This window comes from Palaemon carinicauda, chromosome 14 (genome assembly GCF_036898095.1).
Source record: "Palaemon carinicauda isolate YSFRI2023 chromosome 14, ASM3689809v2, whole genome shotgun sequence".
Lineage (NCBI taxonomy): Eukaryota > Metazoa > Arthropoda > Malacostraca > Decapoda > Palaemonidae > Palaemon > Palaemon carinicauda.
The window spans coordinates 46,767,792-46,780,856 of NC_090738.1; the positions used below are offsets into that span (position 1 = coordinate 46,767,792).

Sequence of the window (13,065 nt, forward strand, 5' to 3'; positions counted from 1 at the left end):
AGTGAAGGTACATGCTTTGAGTAAGCTATCTACTTGCCTTGAATATTGTAGAAATCTTTCTGTATATAGAGTTTTAGCAAGCAGCTCATTGGTGTACCAAGACAATCTTCACTATACATTATCCTAAAGAATCCTTGTTTGCTTTTGAAAATTGCTATGCTCTAGGTTCCATGGTGGCAACAGAGCCATTGTCTAATCAATTTTGAGTTTAGTTTATTTTTAACTCCCTTATCTACAAGTATGTGGGGTTTTGATTTGATGGTTTATTTGGTATCAATCAGAGAATCATTTAGATCAAGACATATCATTTAGACAAGCCAATGTCCTTTATTTTAAATAACTGTTAAACAACCCAGAGGCTCATATTTGAAACCATATTTTGTTATGGTTTGTTAAAAGTAATCTAGGCCATGTTAGTAAATCTTAACCATGGTTTAATACTTTTAATTAGATTTATCCTATCTCTTTCCATCAGTAGAGTGTTGGCGTCACCAATGTGAACATCTGAGGAGGTTCATGAAAATAAACAGAATTTGGATAATAAAATTTCTTATTTCTCTACTCACCTGATGTTCATATACATGCCCAACCTCCTCCCCACTGCCTCTTGGTGTCATTAGAACAGGGATAACTTTGACATGAAAACTGAAGACACAAAGAGACTAGCACGTCAGTTACCACTGATTGCTTCATTGTTCCATACTTTACCAAGGGCATGTGTTTATTGAAGGGAAAGAAAATGGGAAAATTTTAAGATTTTGACATGATAGATAGTTAAATATTTACTGGGTCTTTACTTCTGTGATATGGTAGCAGTTTCCTTGTCTTAAACCAAAGATCATGACCTCCTTGGGTTTCGTGTCCTCTTGAGATGCTGGTTCATCCCGCAATCTCACAAAGCATTCTGGGTAAGCCAAAATGTTCGGCCAGAATTGAAGATCTTTAAGGGGTTTGGCCCCCATCTTCTCAGAGACGTAAAGTTTCCCATTCATCATGGGCATAAACTCCGCATACCTCCAGGGGTTGGTTTCGGAGCATTGAGGCAAGTCAGAGACTTTGACACGCTTGTCAAGCGTTGCGCTTCTCTGACTTCCCTCCTCATCTCTTACTGTTCCTTACACATCGTTTCCATCATTAGTTGCAGCTGTGCGCCTCACCCTTGGTTAACAGCAGATCCGACTGAGGAGTTGGGGCCGAAGAGGTTGACGGCACAGGTTGATATGCCGTCACCGAAAACTGGAGGTCTTCCGTCATTATCGATACGGATCCTTCTTCCTCCTCGGGTGGCTGAGCCACCTCTTCTTCAGGATTTTCTTGTAGAAGATCCTTTTCAGTGTCTGAGGACACTTCTGCCATCCGTTCTTGATGGATGTCCATGCCTTCGAGAGCCTTGTTGATGTCAGACTCTATCGTCAGTTGTATGAAGGGAGGCTCTACCTGAGCCTGAGGCACAACCGCGTCGGATTGGGCCTTATGGAACAGTTCTCATCGCATCGTTTGGCAGGTAAGGTCCCGGAGAGTTCTTCTGGAACCCTCTTACCCACTTTCGAAGCGTTTCCCTCGCAGTATCCCTCGACTCTGTTGTCTGGGGATCACCGAAACCATCAGTCATCAAGGGTGAGCAGACGGTGCAACCCTTCGGATCCCAATACTTCAGGGTTTCAGTTGCGATGGAGCAAGGGGCATGAGACCTGCACATCTTGTGGCCACAAAAGTCCCTGCTTTTGTGGTTGCAGTACATGACTGCACACTTCACCTTAGGCTCCTCCTGTAAGGAAAGAAAGAATGAAATGAGTATGGGGTAATTTATCACATTGATAAATATATTCACATGCATTAAATAGTAATCATTACTATTATTAATATAGCTTAGGATAGTAAGCTAGAAAGGAAATAGGAAAGACACATATCTGTGTTTCCTGTCCAGGCAATTGCTGTGACCTCCCCCAATATTAATACTTTTAATTTCCTTATTAGGGAAAATACATGGTGGAATAGCTCTAGTATATAGAGCTGGAGTCAGTGGATACTAACACAAACTCTACCACAAGTAAAATATTAATACTGCAGGATAATTATTGGTGTTCCGATGATCTAGGATACATCAGAATGTTGAACGAAGGCTTCACCTCAACATTTGTTAAGCGGTCTCAACACTGGACTGAGAAAGGACACACAGAGTATGTTGGAAATTCATACTACTGTATTATTATATACTGTAGTTTTCTAACTGCTGTATTGTTATACTGCAGGAATACTGACTACTGTATTATCTTATACTGTAGTTCTGCCGGTATGCTACCGGGCTAGGCTAGTACCTGGCGGCACTAGCCAACAGAGAGAGAGAAAGAATGGAGAGAAGGACTATCATATTATTATAGTTTAATACAATAATAGGGTTGTAGGGACTACTGTCTCTACTGCCTTCCTTCCAGAATACGGATTCAAATGGAAGGGGAGAGAATTTAATAATTCTAGCTTCCATCCAGCCACAATTTCTGTTGCTGGCTACACTGCTGGTTACAGGGTTTGTGGATGGCAGTCCAAGGGAGGAGTGAAGAATACTCAAAGTTTTAATGGATTTCCCACCGGCAGCCGTCAGGGCCGGCTCAACCTTTTCCGGAGCATTGGTTCCATAAGGGAGATGGTCAAAGCAGCAACCTAACCGCCTTTGTAGGAGCCCGACCGGTAACGCGGTTAGCCCGGCAAGCGGGGTGATTGTACGACACCGGCCACAGGGATCATGACGGCTAGGCCGACACTAAAGGAAAGAAGGGGAGGGGAAAGGGTCTTATATTTTACATAGAAAGAAGGCAGCAGGTATGCCTCCTACTTTCGGCTGCAAATCAAGGAAACATGGTTTCCTATGCCGGCGCTGTCTTGGGCGGCAGAGGAATAATTATTCCCTAGCCTGAGACATTGCCGGATATAAGACATGTCTTCTAGTCCACAAGGGAGAAAGGTGGTGGCAGTTGTGCTATCCACTTTTTGGTTGAGGACTACGGAAGCCAGGCTTCCTATGTCGGCAACGGTGTAACCGGCAGGTGAATGACTAATCCCCCATCGGTAGCGTTGCCGGCAACAAGACAGAATACCCTGAGTTACTGTCGTATTTCAAAGCCGGGATACTCGCCGGCAAAGAGAATCGACAGAAAACACTATCTCAATCAAGCCAGAGTACACTACTCGATGGCAATAATGAAAGATAGGGTTGTCGCCGGGGTTGGTGGCACTCAGGGGGAAAGAAGGGTTTATCCTCATTTCTCTAAAAGAGAAGAGTATCAAATTATGATAGTAATTCTAGGAGATATTTATATCTCCGACCGAATCAATAAAATGATACGGGAGGTTAAACGGGGATAACGTAACTAAACTATACTAAAACGCGTTAGGCTAGCCTAACTCGAGCCGGGATCTCGGCTACGCTAGTACCACCGAGGCCCTATCGTATACGATCGAAACGCTTTATCAGAAGAGGAAATATTACATGTGTAAATCTTATCTTCACTAGTATAATTTTGCCTAAATAGGTAGAATTTCTTTATAGCTAAATACCGGGAACGTCATACTACTAACTAAATAAAGCATTTATGGCGTACGACAGCGGTCCCAAAATGGCCGCCTCCGGTGCTGGCTCTGCTCCGCTTAACACACCTAAATTATGCTAATTTAACTGTGAGAAGGGAGCCAAAATTTTATACACAGGAAAGATTAAATACTCAGCTTTCCAGAGGATGAAGATGCTGGAGATTGCATAGTAATATTCCTTGAAAACAGTAACAAAACCGAGAGCAACGTGGGAGAACACTGTGCTTAATTGGCTACTATTAAAGGAATAGTTATGCCGGAGTATTACTGGGAGGGGATCCACCAGGTAACCTTGATAACGGTTCCCCTTCAAATTCACCACTCTTCCCCCTCAAAGCGAAAACTCTATTCGGGGTGAAGATTGCCATGTGCCGTATCAAGAAATACGTCTCCAGATATTATGCGATATCCTTAAAAGTTATATTAAGGATACTCGCACCAGGAGTTAGAATTCTGGAAACCTGTGGTTAATTCTCTGGGAGTATCACTATAGCCAAATATCCCTTAGAAAGCTACCTAAAGGAACCTTCCATCAGGACAACATGGCTGAGGCCAAAAATACGTTAGTAAAGTAATTCCCCATGTTTAGCATCACCCTATCGTTCCTTCTCGATTCGTATGAGAGTTTACATTCTCTAGAATCTATAGATAAGTTATGATAATCATTCTCTCTCAGAGAGAAGAGGCTAAACCCTTCCTCCCTCCCTGAGTGTCGCCACCGTTATAGGCGTCAACCACTGTCTTTCTTCATCGCCGTCGAGTAGAACAAAGTTCTTTCTGCCTCCGGCTTTGATTTAGATAGTGACTAACTCAGGGTGCCCTTGTCTTGCCGCCAACGATGTGGTCAGCACAGGAAGCCATGCTTCATCAGTTTATTTTTTGAGGAAGGCAGCATACCTGCCGCCACCTCTGATATCTATGAACTATAAGACTCTCTACCCTTCCCCTTCTGTCCTTTAGTGACGTCTTAGCCGTCACAAAATTCTTTCACCGGTATTCTGACAGTCATCCCGGCTTGCTAGGGCAACTGCATTACCGGCTGGTACCCTGCCAGTAGCAGTTAATTCAGCCATCTCTACCACCTTCCCTCTCACACCCTTTCTTCACAGGAAGTGAATAATATTGGGGGAAAGATTGAGACGGTTCCTGACGGCTGCCGGTGGGAAACCTAACATACTTTGGGAAGTCCTCAGCTCTCCCTTGAGCTGTCATCCACATTCATTGCCACCGACGTCATAGCCGGCGACAGGCCTTTTGTGGATGGGTGGAAGCCAGAATCTGACAGATTCTTTCCCCTTCCATTGGAACTTTCATTCTGGCAAGGAGACAGTAGGCGGTCTGATAGTCCTCCTACACTTCCAACTGTTATGTTTATTCATAATAATAGGAAACTCTCCTAAACCCTTTTTCTCTCTCTATTAGTTGGTACCACCAGGTATGAACCTAACACCGGCAATGCCGCCGGGCAAAACTATTGTATACAACTATACAGTAGTACACATGTTTTCTAACATACTCTGTGTTTCCTATCGCAGACAATTGTTGGGACCACGATATTATGCTGAGGTTGAATACTCCTTCAACACCCAGATGATTTTCCTTGATCATCAGGGATCTGAAATACCAGATCGGTACTAATATATACTACAGGTGGATAATGTTAGTATAAGACATTTACTAACTCTAACTTTAGTTCCTAGAGTTTTCCTACCTTGTATTCTTCCTATCAGGGGAACTGAATATTAATACTGACGGAGGTCTCAGCAATGGCCTGGGAGAAGAAACCCAATGACTCCGTAAGGTGCCTATTGTTCCCCAAGGCTCTGCTGAGTGTGGTGGTGCCCAAGGAACAACTGAAACTCGACTTGGACATCAATAAGGCACTGGAAAGCATGGACAACCACCAAGAGAGGATGTCAGAAGTGTCCAATGACACTGAACAGGACCTACTGCAAGGTGGCCCTGAGGAAAACGTGGAACCTCCACAAGCGGAGGAAGAAGGATCCGTATCAACGGCAACTGAAGACCCTCAGTTTGCCGTGACGGCATACCAACCTGTACCGTCAACATCCTCGGCCCCAACTCCACAACCAGTTGCACAGGTCAACAAAAACAAAGAAAAGATCCTAAAATCGATTCAACGGATGATGGAATTGTTCCAAAGGGAACAAGAGACGATGCGGGAATCGCTCAAGCAGCAGCAGATACTGTTGCAAGAGAGGATGGACCGCCCCGGATCCACCAAGGGCACCGCTAAGAAGCCCCTTGGAGTGTTGGATCTCCCTCACTGCTGCAAAACTAATCCCTCGAGGTATGAGAAGCATATGCCCATGATGAATGGGAAACTGTTCGTCTCTGAGAAGTTGGGGGCCAAGCTGATTGAAGACCTTGAGTTCTGGCCTAACTTATCAGTCTACCGAGAGTGCTATGTGAGAGTGCAGGATGAAAATGCAGCCCGAGAGGAAACGGTTCCCAAAGAGGTCATTGTTTTTTAACATGACAAGGCGCAAGCCATCCTCCTGAAAGCCTTGAAGGGAGCCGGGTACACCAACTCCAAAGTCTCAGCACTGAGAAGGAAACATCACACCTTTCTTGCCCCTTCCTCCATCTCTTTCCCTTTTTCGGAGAAAGCACTAGACTTTGCCGTCAAGGCAGTCGACAAGGGCAAACTCTGCCCAACCCTAGAGGAATGCAAACCATTCTCTCTAGCTTCCTGCCTGCGAGGAGAAGTGGAAGGATGTCCGCCTAACCTTCTCCATCTCTAAGTTGGATCCAGAGATAGCAGGCCAACAGTTCAATGAGAACCTTCCGAAGTTGCCAAACCATCTTCTGAGGAAGGAACAGGAGTCAATGGAGAGACTTGCAGCCTCCCTTTCTCATCAGAACTGTCTGGAAATGAGTGCAGGTCAACATAACACCCCAGAAATGTTCATCTTCCTGGCTAAGTCTCACATGGGTACCCTTGTGAAAGACTTATATGCTTTCCTCAGAGTGAGAAGAGCCTGTAGAGAGTTTGTTTTGGCCTCAGCAACCATCAGACACGAACCAATGAAGCTGATTACCTCGAGCATCAGGGGTAAAGACCTATTCCCACAGGAATTGGTCCAAGAGATCATTGCCAGAGCAGCCACAGAGAACAGGAACCTTCTCCAAAAGTAGGGCATGAAGTCGAAGAGGAAATCTTCCTCGGACGGAGGTCCCCAGCCCAAGAATAAAAAGGCAAGCAGACCACGCAGACCTGCACAACTTCCTGCCGTGACTATGACCACGATGCCTCAGACCGGCTTCCAGATGGTGCCTTAACAACTGGTAGCCCAGTCGTCAGTTTTCAACTCTAACTTTGAGAGGCAGTCGACTTCCTTTTGCCCCAGTCAGAAAGGAAAAGGCCATTCCTACGAGAACAAAACCTATCCCATTGGGAGGATGACCACTTCCTATAATACTCACATGGAGATTCTACTGAACATTTCTCTCCTTTACATGGTTGACATACTAGGTGAGGATCCACATCTATCCTGCTCATAAAGGTTCCACAAGGGCAACCATTACGGCCTGAACAGGAACGCATCAAGGTCGACATAGTCAAAGGGCACACACTCTATATCACAAATAATTCACAAGCAAGTGACAATCAATGTACTATCACAATGACTCAAGCACAAGCAAAAATAAGGTTGACTAGTGGGCAATGCGATTGTCTGATCGTAGGAGTGAAAGCAGGAATATCCTACAACCTCCACGGCCAAAAGTGATGTGACTAGACGCTTGGGACAAGCGTAACCCGTCATGCACATTGGCTGTCCCGCAGCGTAGCATGACACAATCTACCTATTGTTTTTTTTCTGGCCATAAGAAACAAAACCAGAAGTAACCCAAATAAATGACTCAAGAAGTTTGTATCTGCATAGGAATAAAGAACTATTAATACTGTCCTTATTATGGCACACAAGGCAGACTGTAAGGGGAAGTTCTTAAGAGGCTTAAGTAGAAAGTGAGACAAAGCTAAGTAGTTTTCCATGCCTGGTTACTAATAATTATGACAGTAGTAATAACCTCATGCATATCTCTGTAGCATTGTAAACCTACCACTGGGATAATGTGAGTGCCATTGATTCTTGCTGGGTAACCTTCAAGGATTTCCTCTTCATCATCTGCCGTATAATCAAATGCCTCGCTAAGACCAGGACCACTTTCTCCACCAATCCATATTTCTTGATATGCAATTTCAAAGCCCAAAGACATGATGAAGATGGTCCCAGCAGTCATATATACCATGTACATAAAAAAGTATCGATGATTAAAATGGCCAACACAATTATTGAGCCACGCTATTAATAGTTAAGGAGAAATTCTGGTGATTAAATAATTCTGTGAACATTCTATTGTAAAAGTAAAATAGTAAGCAAATAAACACAATAGTGATTAATAGTCATAATATGTAAGAATACCTGTTATTAACATTCTAGCATTATAAAAGGATACGACAATGATGATCCATTTTGAGAACACAGCGATTGCAAACAGAGCAATGATGTGTCCTTGGAGGTTTAGGAGCAATGCATTTCTTACATACACTAACTGCTTCACTTATAAGTATACCCTGCAAATCAAGAGAAGATTTTATGAAAGCAAATCTATTTTTGCATTTCTAAGCCATCAGTTTATACCAGCCTTTTTTTTCAATCAACAGCTCCCCACGACACTCTACAAAAGGAAAAAAAGCTATTTGCTGAAGCATGCATCCATTGACATAGTATTATTTAATTAGTTCTGAACTGAGTTAAAGATATTATCTGGATTGAGTAAAATATGTTGTCTGGAATGAATAAAAGATGTTTCTACAATGAAAAAGAAGAAGCCTGGAATGAGTAAATATGTTGTCTGGATGGAGTTGAAAGATATTTGGACAATGAAAGATGTCTGGACGGAATAAAAATTTATATCTGGACTGAGTAAAGTAAGTCTAGAATAAGTAAAATATATTTGGACAATGAAAAAAACAAGCCTAGAAAAGTACGTAAATGATATCAGTCAAAAGTAATAAATGTCTGGAGAGAGTAAAACACGTCTGGAATGAGAAAAAGTTGTAGAGAGATTAGTGGTGGGAGCTATTATGTTAAATAGCTGGGTTTGTATTACAAAAAAAAAAATCCTAAAAATTTGTTGTAAACACACACCCATCAGGTTACACTAGCCTGTGAAGCCATTTAAGATAAATGGTTTTCTTGCTGTAATGAACATATAACACATTCTAAAACTAATTTGTATATTTTATATCTATACAAACCGGAATACTTTAAAACAGTAATGTATCTTTAGCAGCCCTGGAACAGCCATTGGATTGTTAACAAGGGAGTTGGTTAATGAAGACATGGAACAATGGAGAAGCCTAGTCACAAAATAGCCACTTTACTCCTTAGGGCTAAATCCGAAAAGAGTGGTTAAGGTGGCAATTACAATTCCAAGGATTTGGGTTTTTGACACCTGACTATGGAGTAAGGACTCCACCCAAAAATACCTGAAAATATAAGACAGGTGGGTATGGAGTATTGATCTGCAATAAATATCTGTATGTACAGTATGTTTGTACTGTCACTGTACCATTTGTGGAGACTTATCAATAAATCAATCCTCAAAAGAAGGAACACTCAAGTAGCAAGGACTTAAACTTATATTCCTATTTAATCTTCCCTGAGGTTCTTTTGCATATATACAGTATATATATATATATATATATATATATATATATATATATATATATATATATATATTTTTTTTTTTTTTTTTTTTTTGGGCTAGAGCCATGTCGTCCTGATGGAAGTTCCTCTAAGCATCTTTCTACTTGGGATATTTCCTGTTTAAAACAACAACAGCTATCCTTCCCCGAATAGAGTTAACCTTGTCTCGAAGGATAAGGGATAGGATTGGATATGTGAAAGAGCCATTACAACTCCCATATCAGTGTATTACTGTGAACATGTTCGCTGGTTCGCTATTCCTTCTTGATTGCTTTGCTTTGGGAGTTTTCTGTTTGTTTTAGAAGTTCTTGTGCAATTTTGGAATTATGGATGCTTCTGCTTCTTCTACATCAGTTAAGTTGAGTACCTTAGCCTTTTTTTTGGTGGAGAATTTTCCATCTCCCCTTGTTTTTTGCGTGATGCGTCCATTTTTTGTCTCACTACCGCTACATGGCTGAAGCCAGAAGCTCATATTTTCAAATTAATCAGTGTTTTATATGAATTTCTTAGCTAGCCTTGTTGAAGTGTGTTGCATATATACTTTTACAATTGTGGTATCATTCTAAGTTAGATATTTACTTTATTGCATGCTTGTCTTACCTGGTCTATGGCCTAGGCTAACTATTTACCCCTAGACTTTGGCCAAGGTTAGGTAATTGTTCTATACACACCCTACCCTTCTTGCCACATAATCATACGGTTCCTGTGATGGCTGGCACACCTCTTTGTCTATTGATGCATCATAGCTGGGAACTGTCTCCTTGAAGGGATTCCCTGGCAGTTGTAGATAGGTGGACAAAGCTGGCCTAGGTCGACTGTATTCGATTTTCATCTACTTAGTCTTAGTTTTTGGGTAGGCTGCACTGGTTGAGGAACTTGTTCCCTGTGTCTACACTCTGTTGATCCCTTAGAACAAACCTAATTCTGTTCCAATATTGACAGGTAGACCTTCCTTTCCTGCCACCTTACCCTTCTTCTAGGCTGTCATCCTCAGTCTTTGGCTAAGTGGCAGCCAGTTGGGAGAATTCATTCTCTGTGCTTACTTACTGTAGATCCCTTGGAATGACTTCTGATTGTTCTAATACTACAGTTAGGCCTTCCTTTCCTGCCACTTTACCATTTTCTAAGGCTCCCTTCCTTTCCCCCACCCTGTTAGACTCGGTCCCCTCGCAATGGTTCAGGTTCCTTTTCCTAGTTTGATCTCCCCTGGTATCTGAGGAAGCCTCAGTTGCTATATACTCAGATGGGATGACTTGGTAGGACTATTAGTCTAACTCTGGGTAGGTAAGAGAATAATCCTAAACATGGATTTGTTCTCTCTGCTGCCTCAACGGCCGCCTCTTGGTATGCCGGCTGCTCATTCCCCTTCCTGGTTAGGCTGCGTTTTCTTCCTGGCCGTGGAACTATTATTATTATTATTATTATTATTATTACTTGCTAAGCTACAACCCTAGTTGGAAAAGCAGGATGCTATAAGCCCAGGGGCTCCAATGGGGAAATTAGCCCCGCGAGGAAAGGAAACAAGGAAAAATAGAGTATTTTAAGAACAGCAACAACATTAAAATAAATATTTCCTATGTAAACTATAAAAACTTCAACAAAACAAGAGGAAGAGAAATAAAATAGAATAGTGTGCTTGAGTGTACCCTCAAGCAAGAGAGCTCTAATCCAAGGCAGTGGAAGACCATGGTACAGAGGCTATGGCACTACCCAAGACTAGAGAACAATGGTTTGATATTGGAGTGTCCTTCTCCTAGAAGAGCTACTTACCATAGCTAAAGAGTCTCTTCTACCCTTACTAAGAGAAAAGTAGCCACTGAACAATTGTTAAAGTTCAGTAGTTAACCCCTTGAGAGAAGAATTGTTTGGTAATCTCACTGTTGTCAGATGTATGATGACAGAGAAGAATATATAAAGAATAGGCCAAACTACTCAGTGTATATGTAGGCAAAGGGAAAATGAACTGTAACCAGAGAGAAGGCTCTAATGTAATACTGTCTGGCCAGTCAAAGGACCCCATAACTCTCTAGCGGTAGTATCTACAGTTCCTTTGCCTAGTTTGCCTTTCCCTGGCAATAGAGGACACCTCGATTGCTATATATCTAAACTAGCCCACTTGGGGGTTTCTGTCAGCCTACTCCTAGATAGGCAATGGGAATAGACCCCAAGAGGGATCTTTTCTCTTGGCCCCTTAGCAGTTGCCTTGTTTCTGGTAGTCAACTTCCTCCTCTTAGACTATTCTCTCACCTTGGAGTCTCAGCTCCACTGCTCGGTCGGAATCTCCATGGCTTGAGTTGTTACACATTACCATATTTTCCAGCCTTGCTGGCTTGAGTGCCGCTAGCTCTAAATGTGAGTGGGCTATTATCGGCTAGGATCTCTCTCTCCTTTATTAGAAGAGAACATTCCCTTTGCTGCCTTAGCTGTCGCCTTAAACTTGTCGGCTGCTTCTATACCCTACCCTCCATATCAGAAGGAACATTATCCTATAAAATTGATCGACTGGATACCTCTTAGTTGTTCGGAGTTTCATCGAATTTGCGAATTCTTTGTATCCCAGCCATACCAAACGGCTCCCATTAATTTCAATGGGCAAAATCCCTTTCATTGATAAATCTAATGTTAACAACAAAGCAAGTGGCAGTCAGCCCTACCAGCTGCCTCCCTTTCTTATTGGTCTGTACCGAATGGTCTTTGGATCACCTTGTAGCCGACAAAGTCTCGAATTTACGGGGATCTCCAACTAGCGATCTGTTCGCAACGCCCCTGAACCTCAGGCTGCCGTTGCTCCCCAGCCCTGGACCCCAAGGCTCTCTGGCAAGAAACAGGCCAACAACGGTGGGTACAACAATGATATTTATGTCTCGTCCCTGTTTTGTCTGGAGAAGGGCACTCAAGAAGGCTAGAACATCGGTCAGCCTCTCAAGGACTCTCATAGCTCTGCTATGGCATTACGCAGAACAGTTTCCAAACCTTCTGCAGCTCCTGATAGTCTCTCCAAGAGAACCCTCTCCACATCACAGACAACCACACTTCGACAACTACCACAAGCTATAGCAATGCTATGATTGTATGCCTGGAGATTACCAAGTACCTCCTCTCTCACACAGGCTTTTCGCAATAAGTTGCGAAAAGGTTGTCTAGATATCTGAGGAATTCCTCAGCATCAGTCTACCAGGCAGTATAACTTCTTCTGTGGTTGGTGTCATGGGAAAGTGTCTCTCTCCACTCGATGTAGCGGGATGTCAACAAAAACAAACCCCCCACACCCTTAATCACTCTTACTTTCTCAATATCCCACAATACAAACTTTCCCCTGACTCTACTTCAAACTGGACTATTGCACGAAGGGAAAAACAAACAAAACATAACCTTAAAACTATATTTACCGCAACCGAAAACAAAAATCACACATTAAATTCAACAGACAAAATTTGCTGGATAAATAGATATCGGTGCGTAAGGGTACCGAGAATTCTCCAATAATCGGGAAAACAATAGCCTTTAAATATACCCAACACCGTCAGTCCACATACAGTACTGAAAACACTTACTTCACACACAGTACCGAAAATACTTAAACACTGAAAAAAAATCACAACACTAAAACACCAGTCGTCATATATAACCCAGCAAAAATAATCAAACTTAATACTAAAACATACGAGAACTTCTTAAATTAATATTTGTGTGTGGCCACCATCGTCCACAGACTCTACACACTGGCACCAGTCTTTGT

General features: G+C 42.5%; 1 protein-coding gene across 1 annotated transcript in view; it reads right to left on the reverse strand.

Moving 5' to 3' along the window:
- The window catches only part of LOC137653569 (palmitoyltransferase ZDHHC16), a 157,499-nt gene that overhangs the window by 68,152 nt on the left and 76,282 nt on the right, over nucleotides 1-13,065 (reverse strand). Inside the window, exons 5-6 of the mRNA XM_068387079.1 lie at nucleotides 8,071-8,188; nucleotides 7,675-7,916 (exon numbers count right to left, since the gene is read on the reverse strand). Coding sequence (XP_068243180.1) covers nucleotides 7,675-7,916; nucleotides 8,071-8,188 — 360 coding nt within the window. The remainder of the gene's footprint in view (nucleotides 1-7,674; nucleotides 7,917-8,070; nucleotides 8,189-13,065) is intronic.